General features: G+C 46.1%; 3 protein-coding genes across 3 annotated transcripts in view; 2 read left to right on the forward strand and 1 right to left on the reverse strand.

The window, feature by feature from the left end:
- The first annotated feature begins 1725 nt into the window (after positions 1-1725).
- On the forward strand, positions 1726-6387 carry golt1ba (golgi transport 1Ba). Its single transcript, XM_080022734.1, has 5 exons — positions 1726-1864; positions 2671-2762; positions 2861-3039; positions 3195-3276; positions 5754-6387. The coding sequence occupies exons 1-5, from the start codon at positions 1840-1842 to the stop codon at positions 5790-5792; spliced, it is 417 nt and encodes a 138-aa protein (XP_079878860.1). The 5' UTR covers positions 1726-1839; the 3' UTR covers positions 5793-6387.
- Positions 6388-8210: 1823 nt separating this feature from the next.
- Positions 8211-10478, forward strand: spx (spexin hormone; the record flags this gene model as incomplete). The annotated part of the gene is made up of 6 exons (XM_080022323.1): positions 8211-8216; positions 8407-8490; positions 8784-8841; positions 9007-9069; positions 9477-9563; positions 10414-10478. 6 exons carry the CDS (start codon positions 8211-8213, stop codon positions 10476-10478), a joined length of 363 nt encoding a protein of 120 aa, XP_079878449.1.
- Positions 10479-11721: 1243 nt separating this feature from the next.
- gys2 (glycogen synthase 2) overlaps positions 11722-27450 on the reverse strand; it is a gene marked incomplete at both ends in the record, with an annotated part of 21003 nt that continues 5274 nt past the window's right edge. Inside the window, 15 exons of the mRNA XM_080022324.1 lie at positions 11722-11949; positions 12737-12815; positions 12931-13121; positions 14011-14091; positions 14502-14665; positions 15321-15416; positions 15571-15697; positions 17152-17265; positions 20735-20813; positions 21350-21409; positions 22150-22256; positions 22812-22932; positions 23802-23919; positions 25313-25457; positions 26494-26679. Coding sequence (XP_079878450.1) covers positions 11722-11949; positions 12737-12815; positions 12931-13121; positions 14011-14091; positions 14502-14665; positions 15321-15416; positions 15571-15697; positions 17152-17265; positions 20735-20813; positions 21350-21409; positions 22150-22256; positions 22812-22932; positions 23802-23919; positions 25313-25457; positions 26494-26679 — 1896 coding nt within the window. The remainder of the gene's footprint in view (positions 11950-12736; positions 12816-12930; positions 13122-14010; positions 14092-14501; positions 14666-15320; positions 15417-15570; positions 15698-17151; positions 17266-20734; positions 20814-21349; positions 21410-22149; positions 22257-22811; positions 22933-23801; positions 23920-25312; positions 25458-26493; positions 26680-27450) is intronic.

Consider the following 27450-nt stretch of genomic DNA (forward strand, 5'->3'; position numbering starts at 1 on the left):
ACCTGAGGTCATTGGGTGTTTCGGGTGTTTCAACATCATACGCCCTCACCGGGGCGACCCAGCCGGGAGTGATCAAGTCCCGACTTGTGTCTAGGTGGCATGGGCCCACGGATCGCCCCTCTTGATCCACAGCCATCTGGAGGCCCTCTCAGCTGCCTCTGTGGTAGTTTTGATGGCCTTTCGCTGCCGTGCCCCCCTGTGATGCCAAGCAGGCTGTACGCTTCGCAGAGAGATGGCGCTGCGAGGCCTCTACGGCCCACCGCCATTGGCACACGCCGGGCACGCCAGCCCCGTCTGCGGCACTCCTCCGCTAGGTCGGCGTACTCGGCACGCTTCCCCTCGTTGGCCTCTTCCGTGCGCTCCTCCCAGGGGACCGTCGGCTGCAGAAGAACCGCCTGCTCTGCTGAATCCGAGACGCATGCTCACACCTGTATGCTCCAGGCATCCTGGAACCTTTGGGACTCCACCCTTCTGGTATCGATGTACTCATTCTTCAGGAGGAACTCCGTCAACCTACGGGATAGGATGGCGAAGAATACCTTCCCCTCAAGCTGAGCAGCGAGATGGTTCTGAGCTGCTCCATGTTCTTATGTAACTTATGCCAAGTGGACCAAATGTAATTAAGATATACAGTATAAGCCATAGAAATTGTAATGTATTGTGTATTGCTGATGGCAAATAAAATAAAAACTCCACACCATTTATTTATATATATATATATATATATATATATATAGGGGATGGTAGCTCAGGCGGTAGAGCTAGTGATCTAAAGGTTGCTGGTTGGATCCCAGGCTCCTCCTGCTAGAATGCTGTAGTGTCCTTGAGCAAGACACTTAACCCCTAATTGCTCCTGATGGCTGCGTCCGTCGCTGTTTGAACAATTGTAAGTCGCTTTGGATAAAAGCGTCTGCTAAATGACGAAATGTAATGTAATGTAATATATATTTAGTTATATTTAAATCTATATAGGAAAAAATACATTATTTTATCATCAATCACCAATATGTTATCAGTTTTACACTTTACCATGTGTATATAGATATGTTTATATATATATATATATATATATATATATATATATATATATATATATATATATATATATATATATATATATATAAAAATATGTTTCTTAATAATTATTATATGTTGTATGTAAATATGTTGTATGTAGATTTGGAGCTGTAACAAAAGTAATTTCCCCCCTGGGATTATTAAAGTATTTCTGATTCTGATTCTGATACGGCCTTCAAACAAACTATTTTGAGTTCTACTAACATGGATAACGTTTGTAACAAAAAAATAATAATTAGAAAAAGAAGGAAAGAAAAAAGTCTAAATAAATATCAGCTCTCCCTGTTCAATTGTTCCTGGTTGTTCAGGTTGTGTTGTCGTTCATACAAAGTCACTTGGAGCAAATAAAAACATGTAAAGGCTTCAGCTAAAAACAAAAACAAAAAACGGCAGAAAAGACACAGGGGTACATTTTTTTCTTTTATTTAGAAAATGTATGTGAGAGAAGTTTTTCTATTTCTATTCTTCGTCAAAGGATGTATTTTGGAAAATTCCGCGACTCCCGTAAACGCCGCGGAGCAGCCGAGCGGGAGGGGGGGACCGTTTTGAACGCGACACCAGAGGAGCCCCCGGATGTCGTCGCCGCCAGGGGGCGCGTTTCCGGAAGCCGTCGCCGGCGGGGGCGGCGGCGCGTTTCCGGAAGCCGTCGCCGGGAGAAGACGTGGCCGTCGCCGCAGTGGAGTGGCAGCTGTTGCCCCCTCTCGCCTCGCACCGGCCTCCTCCACCCGGGCTGCCCGCTCGCCGCTCGGCGCCGAACTCAACATGATCTCCCTCACGGACTCCCAGAGTAAGGACGTCCGTCTTCCGCCGCGGCCGCAGAGTAGCGCCACGTTTGTCCGCCAGGCTAACCGCCTGTAGCCGACAGGCGCCAGTAAGCTAGCTGGGAAGATACTCTCATCAAGTTATGATCCAATCAATAATAATAATAATAATAATAATAATTATGATCATAATTATAATAATGATAATAAGAATAATAATGATTCTAATCATGATCCTTTAATAATAACAAGTGTGCACATGGTCACTGCATTACAGGTTTTATCAATATGCAAAAGTTTTGCACAATTTCCCGATTGACAGTGAATTGTTGAAACTGATGTTTTTTGTTTGTCGTTCATATTATGGTTTTTTTCAACGCCGCTTCTTCTGTTTTTAATTTTTGTTGCTTTATTATTGTTGCCAATTGTTTTGATGTGAGCAGCTGTAACATCTGTCTATCTATCTGTCTATCTATCTGTCTATCTATCTGTCTGTCTGTCTATCTATCTATCTATCTATCTTCCTGTCTCTCTGTCAGTCCGTCCAGCATAAACCTAGTAATAAATCATGTAATTTCCTGTGGAGTAAATAGCTTGGAGCGTCAAGTGTCTTTAAGGGGAGAATGAAACGCTGATTGTTTGTTCTGACAATTGATGAAATGAGTTTCTCTTCACTCGACGCAAAGAATCTTCAGTGTTTGTGCCTTGAGTGGTCCATCCAGAGGCCACTTCATTCATGCAAACGGAACGTCAACAAACAACATTTAGGATTATTATTGTTATTATTATACCATTTGTTTGACCATTTTCTCCTCTTGTCTGTGTCCTTCAGAGATTGGGATGGGATTAACAGGCTTCGGCGTGTTCTTCCTCTTCTTCGGAATGATCCTGTTCTTTGACAAAGCCCTCCTGGCCATTGGAAACGTGAGTGTCCTGAATCCGTCTCTCTCTCCCTGGGGATTAACTGCCCGTGTCTCTCACGCTCCCAGTCACTATTTCTTCGCTATCTTTTTCTTTTCCAGATCCTGTTCGTGGCCGGACTGTCCTTTGTCATCGGTCTCGAGAGGACCTTCCGCTTCTTCTTCCAGAAGCACAAGGTGAAGGCCACCAGCTTCTTCCTGGGGGGCGTGTTGGTGGTGCTAATAGGCTGGCCCATCGTCGGCGTCGTGCTGGAGATCTACGGCTTCTTCCTCTTATTTAGGTGAGGGAGACAAAGGGATCGAGGGCGTCTCCGCCTCCAGACTCAAGTCACAGTTCCGAGCCGGGGACGGCACGACATTGTCCCTCGCGCTCTCTTACTCACATTTGTGGCACGCGTCTCCTTGTGTTGATCCATCTCTGTCTTATCCCAAACAGGGGCTTCTTCCCAGTGGTAATAGGCTTCATCAGAAGAATACCGGTGCTCGGGTCGTTTCTGAACTTACCGTTCATCAGCGGAGTAAGTATGAGCCGGCGCTGAGACCACGTCGAGTCCACACTGTTCACATGCAGAGATGCAGCTTTTTTCCGCCAGAGAAGCTCAATTAAAATGTCTTTGTGATTGGGATTACTATATGGACATGAGCAGCTGACCGGAGTACGGCAACCCGGCTGCTTTTAACGGGATTTGATCGATGCAAATCCCAAAAAATAGTAATAATAATAATTATACAAAAGAAAAAGAAAAGAACCCACTGCAACCTGCATGTAAACATGGTCGGTACGTTGGAGAACTCAATAGACACAAAACCTCACAGGGTTCAAAAAAAGGCCTCGGTGACTCAATTCGATACCCCAAAGTTAATTCACGGGGCTGTTACCATGGAAGATTATGATTTAATTTTTTTTAACATTTAACACACTGACGCTGACCGCAAACAGCAGAGCTGGAGGTGCATACGGTCGGAGAGACGTTGCCGGCCATTAAAATAACCACGTGTCCTGCGGAAACAAGAGACGCGCTAACACACTAGTAGCGCTGTCACAAGCTTGACATTTGAGAGTGGACAATTAATTGTCACACAAATTATTATGTTTACCACTTGAATTGTCTTTATTTTTTGTTTGTTTTCCGTCGTATGCCGCGAGCATAGTGGCATAAAATAAAACAAAAAATAAATTAATCGAATAAAACATCTGAACCTATTGCAGAGGAGCCATTGGCAGTTGGTGAGAGTTGAATTGTCTCGACCCGACACACCCCATTCACATCCTATTTACTGCCACATTTCTGGCATTGATTTAAAAGTCCCCTTTAATCTCGATGGAAACGCGTGTTCGTGAAATCTTAACGGTTTCGCGGGAAAGAAGCCCATCTGCTCAAATTATTGCGATCGGGGAATTATGTAACAGATGTGACAGCTCTATGTCGCGGTTCCTCGCCTCCAACCAAGAGCCTCTTCTGTGGAGAGCAGTGGGTTGGTTTTGTGGCTACTGAAGGTGGTGTGTGTGTGTGTGTGTGTGTGTGTGTGTGTGTGTGTGTGTGTGTGTGTGTGTGTGTGTGTGTGTGTGTGTGTGTGTGTGTGTGTGTGTGGTAAGCTTTGTCTTGAGGTGAATGTCTCTCTGTCTCTCTTAAGCCTTCCTAAGGCTGCCAGGACAATCAGCAGTCGTGGTCAGTCACTGCCGATTCTCCGTTTGCATGTCAGCATGTGTATTTAACCGCTACGTCACCGCAGAGCAACGCGGGCTGCGTTCACGCCGCAGCGCGGATGTTTTTGACGCCGCGTTTGTCTCTCCGTTTGGGCCCCGTCCGCACGAAAACGGCGTTTTAGGGACCGGCAACGAGGCTTTCCGGGCACGACGCCTTCCGGGGGGGAGATTTTTCACTTTTTTGTTTTCCGTGCATTCCTGCGGCGGAAGGGAAACGGAGCTTCCTTGAAGAACGCCGACGTCGGGACCTGGACCTACGTCGGGGAAGCCGCGAGCGACGTGGTGCAGGTCTCCGTGTCTCCACCAGGGGGGTTGAAAGTGCCTCCACCTGTAGGAGCGGCGTCCGTACGGAGCTGTGTGTGGACATCATGATGGTGCTACGCCGAACGCGCTGCACTCTCCTCACGCTCCTTTGCGCTGTTTGACGTCAGGATTTTTATCGCTTGTTATCGCCCCCTGCTGGCCTGGAGTGCTTGGCGAGCGCTTTTTAAATCATTTCTGCGTCCTCGTGTGGACGGAGATTTTATTTAGTGTTTTTTTGTTGTTGTTGTTTTTAACGGAAGAAGGAAAACGCCTTTTCCGAAAAATCAGTTTACGCCGCTTTCCGATTTGTCGCGTCTACACGATTTATTTTACCCACCTGTTTACGCGGACGTTCCACGTGCACCGCGTGCCACTCAGGAAGCAGCAGGGGAAAAAAATCAAAAATCAACCCCGCATGCGCACGTCGTACTCAGGCCTCCGAGCGGGGAGCTGCCGCCCCGCCACCGCCACAGGCAAAGTCGAAATCAGAAGTGGAAGTTTGTTTTTGTTTTTGTCTATCCGGGGCATCTTTCGAGGTACGCAGCGTACGAACCTGCGTCACGGTTTACAAATCACGCTCCGTCTGTAAAGTTCTGCGCGAGCCGGCGTCTGAGGGAAATGCGTTCTGATGACATGAGAGTCGGGTGGTTTCAGCCGGCGGCGTGAACGCAGCCTGGGGGAACGTTGCTTAATTCACTCCTGATTGACTTGACCAGTTTCCTCCTCTGTGTCACCGCCTCAAGTCGCCTCCCGCATGCGCTCCTTTCATTCCCATTCACAGATAACCCTCCAGCCTCCTCGGTGGGGCTGCGCTGTAGGTGTATGAGAGGGAAGGGGGGGGGGGGGCACTCTAACATCTGACTCCTTAAAAACCTGCTCCCAAACGCTACGCCCTCATGTGGCGCAGGTCAGGGCGACAGGTGGCGGCTTTGTCCCCCAGACTGACAACCCCAACGTCTCTCCCTCTCTTCTCTTTCTTCGCAGTACGTGGACAAGGTGGGCGACAGCAACACGATGGTATAACGGGGACTTTTGCACCCGGGGAAGCGACAAAATCAGCCCCAAAAAAAAAAACAGAGCCAGGACACTTCCGAGCCCCAACTCCACCCTCCGCCCTCCACCCCCTCCATTCAATGTAACATCCCCGCTCCTGGGCGAAAGACTGTATTTGTACTTTTTAAATTGGACGGCGCCGCCGAGTTGAAAGGTCACCGGGGCAGGAGGGGGAGACGAGTCCCCCCCCCCCACCACCCCCAGCTACCACGACGACCGAGGAAGATCCGAAGACGGGGGATACTCCACCCCCCCCCTCTCTCTGAGATGGAGGGGAGTCACGGGAGGGAGGCGGTGCGAGTCGCCACATGGAACCTGTGCTCCACCCTTGTTTGGAAGTGCCATCGCTTTTTAAGTTGTTTTTTTTTTCCCTCCTTTCCTCTTCAATTCGGAGCTTCTTGACAACCGGGCGTGGCAGTTGTTGGAATCCTGTCTGTGGTCTAAAACCGGCTGCCTGGCACGGTGTGCTTGGCAGATGATGATGATGACGATGATGATGATGATAATGATGATGATTTTCACGACTTGATTTTGTTTTTCCTCATTAAAGAATTCCCTCGCTGTAGTGAGGTCCCAAAGCAGCGAAGCATCTAATTTGAGAGAAGCCTTGATGACTGTTAAATGTCATTATTATTATTATTATTATTATTATTATTATTATTATTATTATTATTATTATTATTATTATTATTGTTGTTGTTGTTGTTGTTGTTGTTGTCAGAATCCTGGATTAATTCAACAACTCCACATGAAAGGACTGGTGCAGACGCCATATGGGAATCATTTCTGTGATTCCTGAGCTGCGTGCTTCTTTTCTTCAGGTTGTATTGACATTACGACGTTTGGCCGTGTGCACTTTTGTAAATAAATGAAAGTTAATATTGAGCCGTCCTTGTTTTGCAGTTTACTTTTCTTTCTATATCGATAAATTCAGTATATGGTACGATTGCAGAAGCTATATATATATATATATATATATATATATATATATATACACATACACATACAAAGGGATCTGAGCAGGTCCTTGAGAGTGCTTGAGGTATTTGAATTTCATCCTCAGAAAATGTAAGTACTGGAATACTTTGAAAATGAAAAAGTGCTTGAAAAATCTTTGAAAATCCTTAAAGTCCTTGTCGATCACTGAAAACCTGTGATATTCCGCTTGGTTTTGTTATTAAAATCTAACATAATTACAATTTTGTGGGATCACGTTTACGACGTAGATGATGCCACGGAAATGTAAATTAAATCCTCAATGGTGGGAAAGAGACACTTATAAAAGTATATTATGTGATTAATAATAAATGTATAGATATACAGTACAATAAATATATTAATAGACAATGGGATTGGATTATAATTAATAAAGATCACATTGGAAATTGATGGAGGTTTTTTGTGTGAAGTCCTTGAAAATGAAAAAAAAAGTGCTTAAAGAAGTACTTTAAAGTCCTTGAATTTCACTTTGTGCTGCCCTGGATCTATTTATACACCAATTTCCAGAAGATCTTTACGTTGACTGATATCAAGAAAGGCATCAGTGAGAATGTCTGACTTCTACAAATAACGAACAAATAAATTAATGGAGCTCGGCTTCCCCATTCATTGACTTCCGATCTCGTGGACAGAGAGCGGACGTCATTCACCTGGAACCGCTTCACGCAGCAAAAACGCTCAAACATCAATATGAGCAAAAACATAAATAAAAGCTCCTCATGGCTGTTACTTACAACACGGCACATCAAAACCACGGAGGCATTTTCAGTTAGTCCACCGGCCATGACTGCAAAAATAAAACAAACAAATTAATATACTGGATGTGGGGAGGATTTATCTGCGCATCAGTCCACACTCACACACACACACACACATGCATACACAAAACCCCCCCCCCCCCTCAGACACACACACACACACACGCAGACACACAAACCCCCCCCCCCCCCCCAGACACACACACACACACACACACACACACACACGCAGACACACAAACCCCCCCCCCCCACACACACACACACACACACGCAGAGACACATAACCCTGCACACACACAGACACACACACACACGCAGACACACAAACCCGCCCCGCCCCCCGCACCCCCCCCCACACACACACACACACACAAACCCACACAAACACACACACACACATACACAGACACACACACACACTCTCCATCATCTCAGTGGCTGGTTTCCTCCCACCACAGTATAAATATGGATGGAAGCTGAGATGCTGTTCACTCACTCACTCACTCACTCACTCACTCACACACACACACACACTCACTCACTCGCTCGCTCACACTCTCCCTCACACACTCCCTCTCTCCGGGTTGTGCTGCACGCTGCTTCACTCTCCATCTGCGTCGCTGTCGCAATGAAAGTAAGTGTGTCTCTCTCCCGCTCCACCACCATCATTTACTAGTTATTCATCTGGAATTTCCCCCTTGTTTTCCCTCCCACAAATAAGCTGTTGTCAACGCGCACGGGGCTTTGCTTTTCCATGTCAAATGTCTCGTTATTATTCCATGAACCATAAATCCACAATATATTTTTGCTGTGTTTTGGGACAGGGTTTGAAGAGCGTCACTATCTCTTACTTACTGACCCTTTTACTTCTGGCAACGTTCGTCTCACACTCGTGGAGTGCACCCAAGGTAAGTTTAATATCATATTTATACTGAATAAGTGTAGATTTTATGATTTTATTTTGATGTAATATTATTATTATTACTATTATTATTAGTGGTGTTGTTGTTTACAACAATAATAAAAACAATATCAGTGATTATTACTATAACTTAAAATAACAACAATAAATAATAATAAACACAACAGTTACAGCTGTTGTACAAATACTATCTAAATTACAAATTGTTGTTATTATTATTATTATTATTATTATTATTATTATAAATGTAAGAATAGTGTCCCAACTTCCCTCTCTAAGGGTTCCTTCCAAAGGAGGAACTGGACTCCTCAGGCGATGTTGTACCTAAAGGGCACCCGTACGTAATGCTGCATCCTATTATAATTACAGTAAAACAGGAGAATTTAAACAGCCAGAACAATCTTTATATATATATATATATATATATATATATATATATATATATATATATATATATAATAATTATTATTATTTTATTATTATTATAATTTTTCTCTTCCAGAGGGTCGAAGGTTCATCTCAGAGGACGGGAAAGAGGGAGATGTGTACGACACCTTACACCTAGGTACAGACCACCCCACTGCCTGCACCTTTATGTGTTTCTCTTTAATCTGATAATAACTGGAGGTTTTTATTATTAATATTATTATTATTATTATTATTATTATTATTATTATGTCTTGCCACTTGTATGTTGGAGCTCAGACTGAGAGAATAAGATGAAAAAGTAGTGAATTTATATGTAAATGTAATAATTTATGGATATTGGTGGAATTTAGTGTGGTTAATTTATTTACTTATTTCTTATATATTATTATTTATCTATTTGTATTATTATTTTATAATATTTATATTATATTTAAATAACATTATATAATTTATGTTATAATTGTATTATATTCATATATTGTAGTTGTATTATTTGTTATAATGGTGTTATATCTATGACAATTTGACTTATGTTCTTTACAGAAACCCGTAGTCAGAACACAGAGAAGCTGAGCGTCAACCAAGCAGCGACGGTGCTGCTCAACTTCCTGCAGCAGGCCAAGGAGGAAGGTGGGTGAGGGGGAGGAAGGTGGGTGAGGGGGAGGAAGGTGGGGTGAGGGGGAGGGAAGGTGGGGTGAGGGGGAGGAAGATGGGGTGACGGGGAGGAAGGTGGGTGTGGGGGAGCGCCCTCAGAGGCACGCCCTTGCTGTGGCAGGCAACCTCAAATCCTCAAATCCTCAAATCCTCAAATCCTCAAACCCTGAAATTCTCAAACCCTAACGTGAGTGAGCCGTGGAATTCACTGCGTGTGCTGGAGTCACGTTGGCAGTGATTTCCTGTTTTTTCAATCACTCAGTGGTTTGAGCTGTTTCTCATTTCGCTTCCATTTTTATTTTGGGAGTATAAAATACCTGTGTGTGTGTGTGTGTGTGTGTGTGTGTGTGTGTGTGTGTGTGTGTGTGTGTGTGTGTATATTGCGTGTGTGTGTGTATGTGTGTGTGTGTGTGTGTGTGTGTGTGTGTGAATGTGTGATTTGAAGAGGCTTTCCCTTTCTGACTGTCCGTGTGTGTGTCGGTGTGTGTGTGAATGCGTGTGTGTGTGTGTATATTGCGTGTGTGTGTGTACGTGTGTGTGTGTATATTGCGTATGTGTTTGTGTGTGTATATGTGTGTGTGTGAGATTTGAAGAGACTTTCCCTTTCTGACTCTCCGTGTGCATATGTATGTGTGTGTGTGTGTGTGTGTGTGTGTGTGTGTGTGTGTGTGTATGTGTGAGTGGGTGTATATGTGTGTGTGAGATTTGAAGAGACTTTTTGTTCTTGACTCTCCGTGTGTGTGTGTGTGTGTGTGTGTGTGTGTGTGTGTGTGTGTGTGTGTGTGTGTGTGTGTGTGTGTGTGTCTCTCTCTCTCTCCCTATCCAGCCAATGAAAACCCCGAACAGATGTACTTCCAGGATCTGCCGCTGTGGAAGCGAGAATACTTCTAAAATCTTCTGAATACTTCTGAATACTTCTGAATCTGTTGTACGATCTGTTGTAAGAAGTGTGTTTTGTAAATATGAACCACCCCTGATGTGTTGTTTTAATAAAATGTGTTTTAAATCATGGCTTGGGAGCGGACTAGATCAAACTGAATTCTTACGACAGTATTTTCACGTGTTCATTCATAGTTTTCATTCATAATTTATGTATGATACACAATTAAAATAAAAAACACTTAACGCACATGATAAGGTTTTTCGGTTCGGGCTAAGTACGCATTAAATATCTGAGGAATAGGAAAAACATTTTAACTTGCATTTTTAAACGTCAACGTAACATTGTTTTGGTCCATCAACAATAACTTCAAGTTATTACAGCGTCTCCCTACGGATGAGAAAATAACAATATGAAATGTGGTAAACATTACCTGAAACACACACACACATATATGTGTGTGTGTGTGTGTGTGTGTGTGTGTGCACATGTGTGAGTGTGTATATATATATATATATATATATATATGTTTGTGTGTATATATACAGTATGTGTATGTGTGTGTGAGTGTGTGTATATATATATATACATATATATATATATATATATATACATACACACACACACATTTATAATATATATTTTTTTGTGTGTGTGTGTGTGTGTGTATATATACATGTGTGTATGACAACATTTGTAATATTGAAAGCTGGGCATGCACCATACAGTATATGCTGCACATTCAGGCATCCACCTTGTCGACTTGTTGCTTTCAACATTTTCCAAACTAATATTGTGTTAATATGTAAAAGCTATTTAATAATATAAAATTAGTAATATAATCATATAATATTAGCAAAATAATATTATAATATTAATACTATTATATTATAATATTAGTAATATAATATTAATTATGTAATATTACAATATTAGTAATATAATATAATATAATATAATATAATATAATATAATATTATAATATAATACATTTGTTTCTGTCCACATCTGCGTCACCTCCAGTTACGTTAACATCAAAAAACAATCGTCCAAAGTGAAAAGAACCAGATCCAGACTGATGCACTGAGAATGCAGAAGGTGGGAAGGTGGAGGTAAGGACTGTGCTTTGCAGAGGTGTGGAAGGCATTTTATATCCTGCTTTCTAGTCTTGTGACCACTCAAGGTGCTTTACAGTACAAGCCTCACACTCACCCACCCACACAAACCTTCATACAGAAGCTCATTGAGGGCACTTCAGGGTTCAGTCACCCTAAAGGTGTGGAAGGTGGTGTGGAAGGTAGTGGTGAAGGTGTGGTAGGTGTGGTGGAAGGTGGTGTTGAAGGTGGTGTTCAAGGTGTGGAAAGTGTTGAAGGTGCTGAAGGTGTGGAAAGTGTTGTGGAAGGTGGTGCGGAAGGTGGTGTTGAAGGTGTGGAAGGTGTAAACGGCAAAGCGTGAGCAGAGCGATTCCGTTTCAGTCGTTTGCTCAGTAAAACATGTTAAAGCTAAAAACTATTGATGTAAAGTAAATAATATTAATAACAATATTATTAATAATAATGTTTATAATAATAATAATAATATGTTTTCTACATGTTAATAAAATATAAAAACAACTTTTCATATTTAAATATTGATCATTTATTTCCCCGTCACATCAACTCATTTTCCCTCCAAAATGAACAAACTGTTTCTTTCAGTGACATCAGGCAGAGCAGAGCTCATCCAACAGCTGCTCAGTTATGACATCATCCAACATCTGCTCAGTTATAATATCATCCAACAGCTGCTTAGTTATGACATCATCCAACATCTGCTCAGTTATAATATCATCCAACAGCCGCTCAGTTATGACATCATCCAACAGCTGCTCAGTTATGACATCATTCATCACTGATCATCTGGTGTTTCATAATGTGTGATGTCAAACCGATCCCATCTATCCCGTCATGGATAATAGAGAGAAACGTTTATTTCTAATAATTCTTGTATAAATTATTGAATTTGAATAAATTTAATAAATAATAAATTTTATGGAAAAAAACATGTTTTTTTTAATTATTTTATTTGTTAATGAATTAAGCCCTGAGTATTTTTGTGGGCGTTTGGCGGTGATGTACGATAAGAAATATGTGTTTATACATTTATACGTAAGTTATTTAGACAATGAAACAATGAAACGTCAACAAAAAAAAAACCCAAAACTATTCTTTGTTTTTCAAAAATTCTGAAAAATACAAAAGGCCAATCGGCAGCCGTCTCCTGGAACGACCCGGAGGGCGTGGGCGTGGAGGGTGTGGAGGGCATGGACGTGGAGGGCGTGGGCATGGGTGTGGGCGTGGAAGGTGTTGCTGTGGAGGGCGTGGCCGTGAAAGGCGTGGGCGTGGGTGTGGGCGTGGAAGGCGTGGCCGTGGAGGGCGCGCCTGCTTCACCTCAGTTCCCCCCCCAAAGCCTCAGTTCCCCCACGCCTCCGGCCGCGTCTTGTTGCCGTCGGCGACGCCGCCCAGGACGAAGGGAGCCTTGATGTTGAGCCGGTCCCGCTCCGCCTCCTCGTCCTCGTCGTAGTCCTCGTCGTCGCTGTGGTGCGGCGTGGAGTGGACGGAGGCGGAGGGCGACGGAGGCACGGAGTAGGGGCGGGGGTAGGGGAAGCCCTCGGTCTGCGGACGGGGGGGAAAGAGTCCCAAATAAATCTGTGACATCATAAAGAGGTGGAGGTTTCCTGCGCTGCGTGACAGGTGTATGAACGGAATCAAGAGCAACTATCAGGGTTTTTTTTTTATAATTTACAATTTTGAAAAGATGAGATGAGAAGATGGTCTGAAAAAAGTTTTTTCTTTAACCTTTTTTTCAGGCACAACAGGCGAAAAAACAGGAAAAATGGAGGTTTAATGTGTAAGTAGAAGTTAGTGGGTTAAAAAAATCCTTCGATGTTTTACATCTGGGCGGTGTCGTGACGGCGGGGCGTGGTCGTGCCTCTGCCACAGCGGCAGCAGCCGGGTGGTGGCACATCAGTCAGTTTTAGTGTCATAGCTATTTAGGGCGGTGAAGTTCTGCTTTTAGGGCGTTTTATTTTGAAGTAAAGAGTATTTACGCCCCCAAAAAAAAAAAACTAAAGCGGAACGGTCTCTTAGCTACGTTCACGTTTTTTTGTTTTGTACAAGTAGGAGAATAGGACAGAAAGACTACATCTAGAGTAAAAACACTGCCGAACTCGCTCTGTGCCGTCTCCACGACCTGACGTCACGGCCGCATGTTGAGGTGGGCGTGGCTAATCGCATAAACATGAGTCCAGCTGTGGTTACGATGTGACAGTGTTGTGGTCGATGAATGAATTGGGTTTATATGACGTCAGCTGATTTAAAAGCAACACGTTGCATTCCGTGTCGCCGCCGCCGCCCACATTTTTGGACTACGTCCTTCAACCACGTCCTTGGACTACGTCCACCCCGCAGCCTGTGGTGCATTTGAGTGCTCCGCCACTTTTTTTTGTTCATTTCCCCGTTTAATTTTTGGATGATCCGTGTTTCCTGTTCTGCGTCTCCTCACCTTGGGCGGGGCCATGGGGTCAACGTTGAACTTGTCGGGGAAGGCTCTGCTGAGCGCCAGGAGGCGGGCGTGCACGTAGAACTGCCAATCACACAGAAGCTCATTGTCATTCAGATGTGAACAAATATGAAGACGCATGTCACACAGAGAAAAAACATCTGTAGAAAGTCCCCCGGGTGGAAAACCCAGTGTCTTTTTAAGTTCATTCACTTTGTGGATTAAAAGTCTAAAAATGTCTGTTTTAGAGGCTTTACCGTTTACGGATAACAAATTATGTCACAAACTCCTTTAAAAACCTTATTTGTCATTTACCCATATACAGTTCACCCATATATACACATATTTCAAGCTTCATTTATCAAATGTATTCATTTTTGATGGTGTACCAACACACACACACACACGAACACACACACACACACACACACACACACACATTTTATTTATTTATTTATAATATAGAAATATCAGTATTCTGCAGCGGTACGGACCCTCCCCAGGTATCTCCAGTCCAGGAGGTCCGACAGACGCTCGGTGCGGTTCCTCTGGATGATGCGCTGCCGCCGGGACTGCTGACAGAACCCAAACATGAACTGGGTCAGCTGGTTGCACGACTCGTCCGCGGAACGGAACCGGCGATCCATGATGTAAATCCCTGAGAGAGAGAGAGAGAGAGAGAGAGGGGGAGACCAGTCCATGAGGGACACGAGTCAGTGAGACAGGATCTTTGATAATTGTCAATAACAGTCATTAAACGTCCTGCTCCAAAATGTAAAGTACATTTAAGAGGCATGACAGAACACACTCCTGCCGATGCCCCTGAGCAAGGCATCGGTCCAGATGTGGAGTCGACGCCCACTGCCGAGGTAGGAAACTCGGAAATGGGAGATGACTAAGAGGGATTAATAGTCGACTACAAAGACGTGTGTGTTATTTTCTGTCCACTAGAGGGAGAGCTAGTCCATCACAACCTGAGCAACAAACCAAAAAAGCCAGATTGAAATGCAACGTGGGTTCTGCCCCGAGTTCGATGCCCGTTCTCCACGCGACCTTCTTTTATACAAAGAAAAGGGATTTTCAATTTTTTTAAGCCATCCGTCCATCTGTCTGTGTGTCCATTGGTCTGTGTGTCCACCTGTCTGTGTGCCCATCAGTGTGTGTGTCCATCAGTCTGTCTGTGTGTCCATCAGTCTGTCTGTCTGTCCATCAGTGTGCGTGTGTCCATCAGTCTGTCCGTCCATCAGTCTGTCTGTGTGTCCATCAGTCTGTCTGTCCATCAGTCTGTCTGTCCATCAGTCTGTGTGTCTCACCATACGCAGCGGGGTCTGACACGTGCTCCTCCATGAAACAACCAAAACCCGACAGGTTGGTGGTGACGCTGGGGATCCCCATCACCGTGCACTCACCTGGAGGACAGAGCGCAAAGCTACTCCAAAAAACATTATTGTGTTTATGTGTGTGAGTGTGTGTGTGCGTGCGTGCTCGTGTATGTGTATGTGTGTGTGTGTGTGTGTGTGTGTGTGTGTGTGCCTGCGTGTGCGTGCCACGCCCGCAGGCTACCTGGCGTGTATCCCCAGGGTTCGTAGTAGGAGGGGAACACCCCCAGATTGCAGCCGCGGACAAACTCCTCGTAATCCATGGGCAGCAGGGGACTGGTGGAGGAGAGGAACTCCGGGTGGAAGATGATCTAAAGGGGTGGAGGACGTCAAGTCCCCGTTTAGAGAGAGAGAGAGACACCAGACACACATCTCCAGACACACATCTAAGACAACACATACTGTTATTTTTGGGGGATTTGCTCTGCGGTGTCGACGACTCTACATTTTTCTGCACATGGTGACAACGACGACCTAACTTTTCACTTTACCACAGCCGTAAACGAAAACGTAGCATGGTATCAATTGTATTCCTGACGGACGACATCTTGCATTAAATTCAAAATGATCTTGATTTATCTTGCGTGGTCGGAGTTTGGGCGTCTGGGCTCCACCGCTCATCACTCCCAGCGAGGAGCCCAGGAAACACAGGAGGGATGAGCTGGATGAGCCCGACGGGCGGATGCAGGGGAGGTGGAGGGAGGTGGAGGGAGGTGCAGCTACGCAGCAACGCAAGGGGCTGCTTAAAAGGGGCTGGCTAAATAAGGGCGTGGAAGCGGGCGGTGCGCGGTCGAGCTGTCTGGCTCTGGAACCACCGTCGCTGCGCCAGCGACGCCTCGTTTATGTTCAGGTTCTTCCTTCGTATTTAAACAAAACTTTGTTTTTTTTTCCCCCAAATTAACGGGAAAAAAAAGATTCCTGCAAAGTGCTGCTGCAGAGTACGACTTTCACCATTATGATTGTTGATATGTGTCCCTCATGATCACTTCTTCTTCTTTCGTATATCATCAGATGGCTAACTCAGTGTCATATAGCCACGCCCTCGTCTCCATTCCTAGGTCAAAAAGGCCAGCTTCTGAGGGTGGGCTGTATAGGGGGCAGCTGGTGATTATGTGCTCGGCAGTCTGTTCAGGTTCGCCACACTCGCATGACGCACTGTCGGATAGGCCCCACTTCTTTAGAGAGGACTTGAAGCGCCCGACGCCAGTACGCAGGCGGTTCAGCGAGGTCCATAGGTGGCGTGGCATGTCTTCTCCTTTTACACCTCCTCCTGGGTCCCGGATGTATCGTTGGATGCGCGAGGGCGCAGCTGACTCCCACGATTGTCTCCAGGATGCTGCCAGCCAGGCGTCCTTGGACAAGTCGTCAGGGATCAACTCATGATCACATTACATTGGTATTATATGGATTTGTGTGGAGGTGCGTGTGCAGGACAGTTTTGGAGGTGCCCATGTTTCATTTTTAGAGCAAATCTGAAACACACACTCACATCGTACCTTCCACTTGTCCTTGAATTTAGAAAAAAATTTTTGCACGGGATCTGTGGCGTGCCGTCCTATTCTATTCTATTCTATCCTATTATATTCTTTTCTTTTATATCCTATTCTATTCTATCCTATTCTATTCAATTCTCTTCTATTCTATCCTATTATATCCTATTCTATCCTATTATGTTCTATTCTATCTTATTCTATTCTACTCTGTTCTACTCTGTTCTACTCTGTTCTCCATGTGAGTGGGTGTGGTGTTGAACAGGTAAACACACCTTGACTCGGTCCGTCCTGGAGTTGAAGAGGCCGATGCGTCGGACGTTGGACAGGATGGGGTCACCCGAGTCATCCAGCATGTTGTGAGTGGTCACTGGAGGAAGGCCGTGCCTCTGGAGAGAGAGAGAGAGCGAGAGAGAGAGAGAGAGAGAGAGAGAGAGAGAGAGAGAGAGAGAGAGAGAGAGAGACAGAGAGAGAGAGAGAGAGAGAGTGTGTGTGTGTGCGTGCAGGCGTGCGTGCGAGTGCGTGTGCATGTGAGAAAAGAGCGGCGGCATAAAGACAGACTATTTCAGTTTGTCATTTGCCCAGTGGAGGCAGCTGCGGCGGAGGCAGCGCTGCCCAGCGCGCTTCACACCTCATCCGACAAACGACAAGAACAAAAGCTGAAGTCCACTCGTTCCCGGACGTCGGGCTGAGCAGGCTGCTCGCCGTCGCACCGGAAGGGGAAAAACAAAACAAGACAGCTCTCCCCTTTCCCCATCACGTCGTGTCAAGCGCAGCACAACAGCCTTTGGTGATTTTGCGATGCTCATCAAACAATAATAATCTTCTTGAATTTTAACGATATTTGGGCTTCTCTGAATTAAAAAAAACCCCACTTCCTGATTTATTCGACACTTTCCCTCCCGGACGGCCGCGAAGACCCGTGGTCTTGGGCGAGCGGTTTGGATCCCCCCCCCCGTGGGCTTCGTCCCATTAAGCCCCCCCCCCCCCTTTTGACCAATTTCGCTTGATATTAATCGTTGAAAACGTTCTCCTCCCTGTCGAGGTGTCTGAATGAGGGCCCCCGGTTCTCAAGAGTCAGAGCCCATTGTATAGTGATTGCATGGTACAACGACTAACGTCTGTTACTTCTGTTTACTCCAGCTCGTCTACCTAGAGATCCCGATGAGAAAGGACGCGGAGGAGGCCCCAGCGAGGAGGGGAGAGGAGATGTGTAGATTCATGTCCGACAAGTGCTGAACTGTGACCTATGTACTGTGAGCGGATGGGTTATAAAGTACAAGGCTTTGCTCCATTCGTCAGAGAATACGTCTGGCTCCTGTCCTCTCCCGTACCGGCCCAGGGCAAGTCTGCTTTGATGCTGATCTCTTGTCACAAACCCATTATTTCAAATCGGGTCAGCGTCAGCGGAGGCCCCACTTCATCCACGCATCAATGTCGTCAAGAAACCACATTGTCATCAGCGCTCTTCCTCATGACGCCGTACGGCCGTACCCGTGTAATGACTGTGTGGCACACTGTAATACCTGTGTAATAACTGTGTGGCACGGTGGCGCATTGCACTGCTGCCTCACAGCAAGAAGGTCCTGGGTTCGATTCCCGCCTGGGGGCACTGTTGGCACTGTGCTCCAGCGGGTTATCTCCTAAATAGGAGCCTGTCTGTGTGGAGTTTGCATGTTTTCCGCATGCGAAGCTGAAGCCGTGCTCTCGACCTCACCGCAATCAATGAGTTATTATCACAGAATATTATCTGGGGCGGTACTGCGGAGGCAGCACTGCGGCGCTCCCTGCTCATTTAAATGTATTCGATGGTCATGGGTTGTCAGCTAAAGGTTAAAAAAAAAAAAAGTTGTGCACATAGAGACGGGCGCCGGAGCCGGGAAGGCTAATAAGAGCCCGGTGTAATGAGACCGAGTCGGTGATCCGTGGAAAATAACCTTTTGGAGTCCGACTCTAAGGTATTGATCAGCGAAGAGGAATATCTTATGCGGGAGCTAATGATCGCCGCGCCGCCGCTCTCTTCCCCGCCCCGCCATCCGTGTGTGTGTGTTTCGGGCGACTTTCCCCGGTGAGAGCCCCCACCCCCCCCCGCGGCGCTGCACCCCTCCGGACGGACGGACGGCGTTCCCGCGCCGCGGAGCCCGGGCGCCGTCGGGGGTCCCGCGGCCACGGGGCGGGGGGACGGGGGCGCGAGGGCGGGGCCTAAAATGTGGAGTTAGGGCGGAGGCTGTGAAAAACGCTGTGGTCGCCAGTAACAGTAGTTCCATCTCCGTTGCCAAACTTCGCCCGAATAGGCTTCTCAGCACCCAGCGGTAATGGAATAAGGGTGCTGTGTGTGTGTGTGTGTGTGTGTGCGCGCGCGTGTGTGTGTGTGTGTTTGTGGGCGCGTGTGCGTGTGTGTGTGTGTGTCTGTAATAAACTCAAAACAGAATTAATAGCGACTGCGTTTTTCCCATCAGGCCGCAGGCTCTGTTCCATCAGCCACCCCCAAATGCTCCGAAATCAATGACCCCTGGGATTCTATTTCTAGGAAGCCCCTGGAGATATCGACACCGACATAAATCCGTTTGATCGAGGAAGGCCCTTTTATTTTATCGGCGCGTCCGCTCGTCCGGGCGCCATTAACAACCGAGCGCATGGGGCCCGACGGTCCGACGGAGGTCATTGAGGCTCTCAGTTGTAGCTCAAAGGTTCATTCATGGGGTGGTTTTTTTTTTGTTTTTTTTTGGGGGGGGGGTCCCTCTCCCTGCCCCCCCGTGGTGATTTATCACCGGCCGTGGCCGTAGCTCACATGGATCTGGGTGTGGGTGGAGGGGCGGCGCCGTCTCCATTCATAAAAGAAAAAATAGAAAAAAACAAAAAACAGAGCGCTCCGGAAGATCCCATTCAACATGACATCACCGCTCAATGAATGGCCCGCGTTTTATTTTGTTTGGTTTTTTTTTTGGTGCGTGAGGGGAACGCTCCAGTTCTCTGGTAAACGGTGTGTTCTGCGCACGCACACCAAAAAAACAACAACAAAAAATGGTAAAACGTATTGACTTATTATTAATCATTTATTGTTAAAAGTTATCGACGTTTGACTGTTATCTGTTATCTGGTGACCGTGCCGCTGGCATTGGGGCCCCTGGACTCTGGCAGGACCCTGGGGATGTGGGGACAGCGAGGTCACTTAATTCTTTTAAATCTCTTCAAACTCCCTTTCTGGACTCTGGACTTTTACTGTTGAAGTGTTTTGTACTTTATTGATATAGTTTTATCTTGCATATTTGTTTTCATGTTTAACTTTCCACATTTGGCCACATGTCCACTGAGGTGCTTGATAAATAAAGTTTGTTATTATTATTATTATTATTATTATCATTGGCTTTTGTATATCTTTGTCCATGTAATGCCACTGATACCAGAATAATGTGAAACATATGCTCTTCCAAATAATAACACAATTATGAAAATTAAAACAAAATAATAGAAAAAAAAGAATAAAAAACAACGTATCACACTTGGTTTTCCATAATCGCTGCAGGCAGCGGATGGATAAACACATTTGAAGGAAAAAATAGTTTCATTTTGAACGACCTCGAAAGATCTTGTTTTTGGTTTTTTTTATATTTCCACTCTTTTCCACTTTCTCTCTCTCCATGTCACAGGAGCTAGGCTAGTTGAACCCCTCTGCAGCCATGCATCGAGCTAACACAGTTAGCGCTCAACCTGCCACTATCGCCGGACACACGGGGGGGCAGGGGGGGCAGGGGGGGGATCCTCCCTCTATCCCCACGTTGTAGCTTGTATTCGTGTGCGAATGAGGACGCCCGGTCCCTGGTGAAGACGGAGGGGGGACGGGGGCCCCTCGCATACCTGCGTGGCGTAGATGGCCCTCTTCATGATGGTGAAGTCGTCTCGGTCCAGGATGGCGTCCATGTCGGGGATTTCCCCCCTGAGGACAAACAACCCAACGTCTCTCTTCAGACACGCCTGCTTCAGGTTCACTCCCCCTACAGACGCTCGGATGGAGGCGACTGGCGGTCGCTGTTCGTAAATTTTTAGCACGGGGCTCGGCGATCGGGTCCGGGGGCCCGCCCGGGAGCAGCTAGGGGGCTCTACCACTTTGGCCACTGGGGGGCGCCGGGGTTTGAAAACAGGTGCAAAAGCATTTGAGGAGGGGTCAATGTCACAGGCAAATCAGGTGGAGTCGATGTGGATGTAAATCTCTTACGGCTAAATAGTGGGGTTTTTTCCCGCTTCTCGTATGACAATATCCTCGCAGCATTTACTTCTATGCAAATGGTGTCTAATTGTTTCGAAATATTTTATCACGTTGAATTTCAGGCGGGTCCCCGAGCGGCGTGTACAGTACGTGCTCTTGGGGCTTAATAAAGTCTTCTATCCATCCGTCCGACTGTCTGTCCATGATTGAGGAACCCGTGTTGTTTTCCTATATTATATTATTTCCTGTTATTATTGGACACTTACTTCAACAGGGCCTCGTACAACCGCTTTCCAAACTTCTCCTTCACAGCGTGCGTTGTGTCCCTGTTGGTGTCAGAGAACCAAGTCAGAAGCTTCATATTTATCCCACGGTGCGCGCTAACCGTACGCTGACTGTGTGATGCTGTTATACAGCGGCCATCAGGCAACTAGACACATGGCTACTCTGACTGCATGACTAAACTACGCATTTGGATTAACAACTAAAGTGGTAAGAAAACAACATTGTCGCCACCATAAACCAGTGGTTTTAGATTCTGCACCGGCGATAGCACCCGGGGGGTGAAACCCTCTTGTCAGCAGGCGGAACGGCCCTTAAGCAAGGCAGTGAACCTCTCCGATGCCTGAAGGTTGTGCTGTGGCTGTAATGGCTACGTGTTGATGGCTTCCCAAACACTGACACACCTGATACCTGTTTTATTCTTCCAATCAATGAATCAATCAACCAATCAATCAAATGCTAAGTCCAATGCTTAGGGCCCCTAGGGTCCAAAATAATATAACACCAAAAATGCAACAACAATTATATTATTATAATTAATTATATACAAAGAATAATAATAATAATTATTATTATTGTGTTTAATATTAACCCTATTTCTCATAATTCCTTCCCATGTTATCCTGCACGTGAATGTGTGTGTGTGCGTGTGCGCGTGTGGTGCGCATGTATGCGTGTGTGCATGTGTGAGTGTGTGTGCACGTGTATGTATGTGTGTGTGTGTGTGTGTGTGTGTGTGTGTGCGTGCGTGCGTGCGTGCGTGCGTGCGTGTGTGTGTGTGTACCAGAGCTGTTTGCGTATCGCCTGTCCCTTCAGGGACTCCACGTTGAAATTGTTGGTTTTAGCAGGCATGATGAAGAACACTACTACGGTCACGTCATTCCGATGAACCTGGGGAAAACGCACGCACACACACACACACACAGAGGCAAATATACAATGTTTAGAGAACGGCGACATCCCTTGACATAAGTTTTTCAAACGTTTGCTTTTTAAGGATTATCAGAGTGGAAGTCACTATCCCCCCCCAAAAAAAAAATCCAGACCTCTTGCTCCTTCTAAACTTGGATTTTTATTTTTTTTTATTAAATAAACTTTGAGGCAGTCATCTTCAGAATTGAATGCTGGTAATACTGTATTCCACTTATCTAAACACTCATAAACTCAAAGATCATTAATCATTACATCAAAGATCATAATTATTATTATTATTATTATTATTATTATTATTATTATTATTATTCAAGGGGAAAATGTGTTTCATTTTTTTTTTCTTAATGCCATGTTTGTGTTGTATGTGGGTTTACTCTTAATAAGTTTACTCTTATTAGTTATTGTATTTGAATCCTGTTGCTGACTGGAAAATAAATCTTCAAAAAAATAAAAAATACAACAATACAAAAAAAATAATAATCCGCCACTTTCGACTGAGAATGTTGTGTTCACCCGGAGCAAGTAGTTGAGTCTGGACAAAGCCTCGAGGAAAATGTCGGCTCCCTTGTTGGAGAACTCGTAGCGGCCGGCGATGAAGAAGTAGAGAGTCTTCTCCAGGTTGAAGTCCAGGTGCCTGTCGGGACGAAACAACACGCAGACGTAATGAGGAGTTCATTCTTGAACGCCGGTGAACCGCAACGCCCCTGCTGATATGGGAACGACAAACGACTGCTAAATTGTCTCCGAGGAATGATTTGGACCAGTGGTTCCCAACCTGTGGTGCCACACCCCCACAGCTGGTCGCCAGAGATCTCCTTGGACGATTTGAGGCAAATGTTTTCTAACCCTCAAATATTGGCTCAAAGATCCCCACGAGGGTTAGAGACGTCGCTTCATTGAAGGTGAATTAGTCCGAGACCAGGAAGTCCTAGACCGAGGCGATGAGGGACTGGGCAGCTCCTTCTGTCTGGTCTTGGTGATGCTCTTAGTCCAGATCAACCTGGTCGACCTGGAGGCCACGCCCATTAATCCCAAGGTTTAATTTAAACCTTCGCTTAGACCTCGATGAGCTCTAATCCTCCTTCTGGAAATCAGATTCTTCAAACCAGGACGAGGTCGAGTCCGAGACTATTTTAAACCGTGACTGGGGAAGGGTCATGTCACTGAGTCCAGATTAAAAGGGAGATTTAGTCTCAGATTAGGCCTCATCCATATCCACAAAAGCGCCCCGAGGTGATCTAATGTATTACAGTCCCTAAAAGCCTGAGAACTGATTCAGAGAAAACACAGGTAAAGGCTTATTACATCTACAAAGAACACACGCAGACAAATCATAAAAAAAAAATAATAATAATAATAAATCAATAGGGGCTCTGTGGTAATAAAAACAAAGTGTGGGCATCTCTAGAACTAAGCATTTAAAAGCGTTTGAAATAATTTAAAAGCATTTAAAAGCATTTAAAATAAATTTAAAGCATTTCAAAGCGTGTTAATCTCACCCACCCGTAGAAATGCCCTCGGACAAACTCCTGGATGCGGGCCTTGCTGGTGGCATGCAGGTTCTGGAACTCGTGCATGGCTGAGAACTTCTTCACATTCAGCCCGTTGGGGGTTATCACCTCTGAACACACCCACACACAGGGATTAGGTGGAACGTATTGAAAGATAAAACGTAAGCAGATGACATCAGATCAGACCAGAGATTAGATTAGAGTAGATAAGAGAAGATTAGAGGAAATGTGAGTAGATGAGATGAGAATAGAATAGATGAGAGTATAGATTGGACCTTTATATTAGAATGGACCTCTACATCAACAATTTGAGGTATAAAAGCAGGAAAGATTTTAAAAGATTGTAAAAACAGGAATATATATATATATATATATAATTATTTTTGAATATATTTATTTATATTTATATTCTCAATAAATACTGTATGTAAACTAATGTATATCCATCCAACACTCATATTTTCCTGTTTATTTTTGTTTATTTATTGGGTCTGTTTTATTAAGTTTTCTTTCATTTCCCCAAAATGTTTTATTATTTGAAACTTGTGTGTCCTTAATTTCCATTTTGTCTGTACTCGTTATAGTGGTATTTCACCATAATGTGTATGTGATCCTGGTACTTTTTGTACAACTGTTGGATGCAGACTAAGGTTTGAGACGTTAAAACACTCACATACTAACCTGGTTAGTACTACACAGCACAGTGGTAGTGGTAGTAGATGGTAGTAGTGGGTAGTAGTGGGTAGTAGTGGGTAGTAGTGGTAGTAGTGGTAGTAGTGGGTAGTAGTGGGTAGTAGTGGTAGTAGTGGGTAGTAGTGGTAGTAGTGGGTAGTAGTGGGTAGTAGTGGTAGTAGTGGGTAGTAGTGGTAGTAGTGGTAGTAGTGGTAGTAGTGGTAGTAGACGGTAGTAGACGGTTGTAGTGGTAGTAGTGGTAGTAGACAGTAGTAGTGGTAGTAGTGGTTGTAGACGGTAGTAGTGGTTGTAGTGGTAGTAGACAGTAGTAGTGGTTGTAGTGGTAGTAGACGGTAGTAGACGGTAGTAGTGGTTGTAGTGGTAGTAGTGATAGTAGTGGTAGTAGTGGTAGTAGACAGTAGTAGTGGTAGTAGTGGTAGTAGTGGTAGTAGACAGTAGTAGTGGTAGTAGTGGTTGTAGACGGTAGTAGTGGTTGTAGTGGTAGTAGACAGTAGTAGTGGTTGTAGTGGTAGTAGACGGTAGTAGACGGTAGTAGTGGTTGTAGTGGTAGTAGTGGTAGTAGTGGTAGTAGTGGTGGTAGACAGTAGTAGTGGTAGTAGTGGTTGTAGACGGTAGTAGTGGTTGTAGTGGTAGTAGACAGTAGTAGTGGTTGTAGTGGTAGTAGACGGTAGTAGACGGTAGTAGTGGTTGTAGTAGTAGTAGTGGTAGTAGTGGTAGTAGTGGTAGTAGACAGTAGTAGTGGTAGTAGTGGTAGTAGTGGTAGTAGTGGGCATGCTTTGTTGGCGGCGTCACGGTGAAAGGCGTCCCCACCTGGCTTCCTGTGCAGCATGTGGTTTGCCTCCACGGCCGTGATCTCAGACACGGTGGTGAAGACGTGCGCGCAGTGCGCGGCGGCTCGCTCCAGACAGTAGCGGTGGTAGATCTGCCTCTCGCCCGCCTCCTTGTCGATGTCGAACTGCGGCACAGATCGACCAGAGAGGATCCAAAAGCGTTGTCCAGGGGCGTTTTTCTTTTTTCCTCGCCGACGCAGACGAGGCCGAATCTCGAGGCCAAATCGCGCTTTAAGCCCTCGGCATGGTTTAAAAAAATGTGATTTCGCAGGAGGAGGATTAGAGATCACCTGGGTCCAAGTGGCCAGAGGCGGGTTTATCTTTGGATTAATGGGCGTGGCCTCCGGGTCGACCTTGACAGTTAGAGGAAATGGATGATCTGGACTAAAGCCAGCACCAAGGCCGGACTAAGTCGTAAATTACCTCAGTCCACGACTCCCAAGCCTCTAACTGATTAAACTTAAATCAATCTCAGAAATCCATTTTTCAATTCCGGATGAACTGACCTCGGATCATTTTAATCCCGGGTTCGGACGAAAACCACGTCCCCCCGAAACCGCCCCGTGTGGACTTCTGTCACAATTCAACATTTCGACTCACGCCCCCTGGACGTGTGGACTTTTGCGCCGACGACCGGGAAACATTTGCCGCCCGAGTGTTGTTTCCTGGTCGTCAGCGCAAAAGTCCACACGTCCAAGGGGCGTGAGTGGCTTCCGGCGAACCCGCTCCGCTCACAGCAACCTGTTGACGCCGAACCCTGCGCGGGCGTAGGTGCGTAGGTGATCGGCATTGACGTCACTCCGGAGCCCAGGGGGAGTCTGCCTTCCCCGCGCCCAATGCAGGGAGCTGTCAATTACCAGCCGCTGGCCGCCGCGTGGCCTTTCGCTCTGCGCTGACCTTTGCACGGGGAGCTGACCAGAACAAATTACAGCCGGACCCCCCGCGGCTAACCGCGTTGTAAATGGCCTCGAGATTTGCGAGCGTGAGGCGTTCCGCGGGGGGGGCGGGGGGGGGGGTTGGGAGTTGTGTCTGCGAAAGAGCGTTTGCGCCGATTTCCCGGCGTCGCCGCGGCCCCCCGAAAAACCAACCGGCGCGCGCGCGCTCAGAAAGAAGAGTGGTCGAAAGGACCCGGTGCCGCGTTTTCGCTCCTCTCCCCCTCACCTTGTCCAGGTTGTTGTAGAAGTCGACGTTGCCGGCGCAGAGGTAGCGGCCCAGCAGGGTGGCGTGCGTGGTGAACACGGTCGCCACGGGGATCTTCCGGGAGCGCAACAGGATGAGCCCGGCGCCGGCCTGCCACTCGTGGAAGTGGGCCACAACGTTGGGCTTGTCCCCGAGTCGGTCCGTCAACTGGAGAGCGAACCGGACAGAGGCAGGGGTCAGAGGGGGGGGGGGGCGGGGACGCCGAGAATCCCCCAAAAAAAAAAAACAACAACAATCGTGATCTGGATTGAAGCGGCGGGCGGCGACGAGTCGACGTGCGAGCGGCGGCGGGACGCGAGTTTGAAGCCGACCCGACGGCCTGGGGGGAGTTTGCCAAAGCGCCGGGCAGGAAGAAAAAGGTCAAGTCGACGGCGGCCTTTTTTCGGACACCAAATTCAACGCCTTGCCACGCCCGCGGCGGGTCACGAAAACGCAATCTCATAATAACTTTTCATCCGTTGAGGTCTCTTGTAGACGCTCGCCGAGTTTGAGGTCGATGCCGTAAGACGCCGAGGAGGAGTTCGCCAAAGTACAAAGCATAAAAATGACCCAAATAGACCTAAAAGTGACTAAAATGGCACCTTTAATCCAATATGGCCGACTTCCTGTTGGGTTTGGGTCAGGGCGACAATATATATATATATATATATATATATATATATATATATATATATATTATTATTATTTTTTTTTTTTACATTTATTTTTTTTCAATCTCGTGATGTTACATATGTGTTATTTTCTAGGGGGCACGGGGCGGCCATTTTGCCAGGCCCATTGCACGGGGCCCGGAGAGTATCAAATGCCACACCCGGGACCGACGAGTGTGCAGAGTTTCGTGAGTTTTTCGGGTATCTTAAGGCCCCTCGAAAAGCTGGCTCAAAATGGCTGAAGAAGAAGAAGAAGAAGAAGAAGAAG

Source organism: Zeus faber, assembly GCF_960531495.2.
Source record: "Zeus faber genome assembly, chromosome: 21".
In the NCBI taxonomy this organism is placed as follows: Eukaryota; Metazoa; Chordata; class Actinopteri; order Zeiformes; family Zeidae; genus Zeus; species Zeus faber.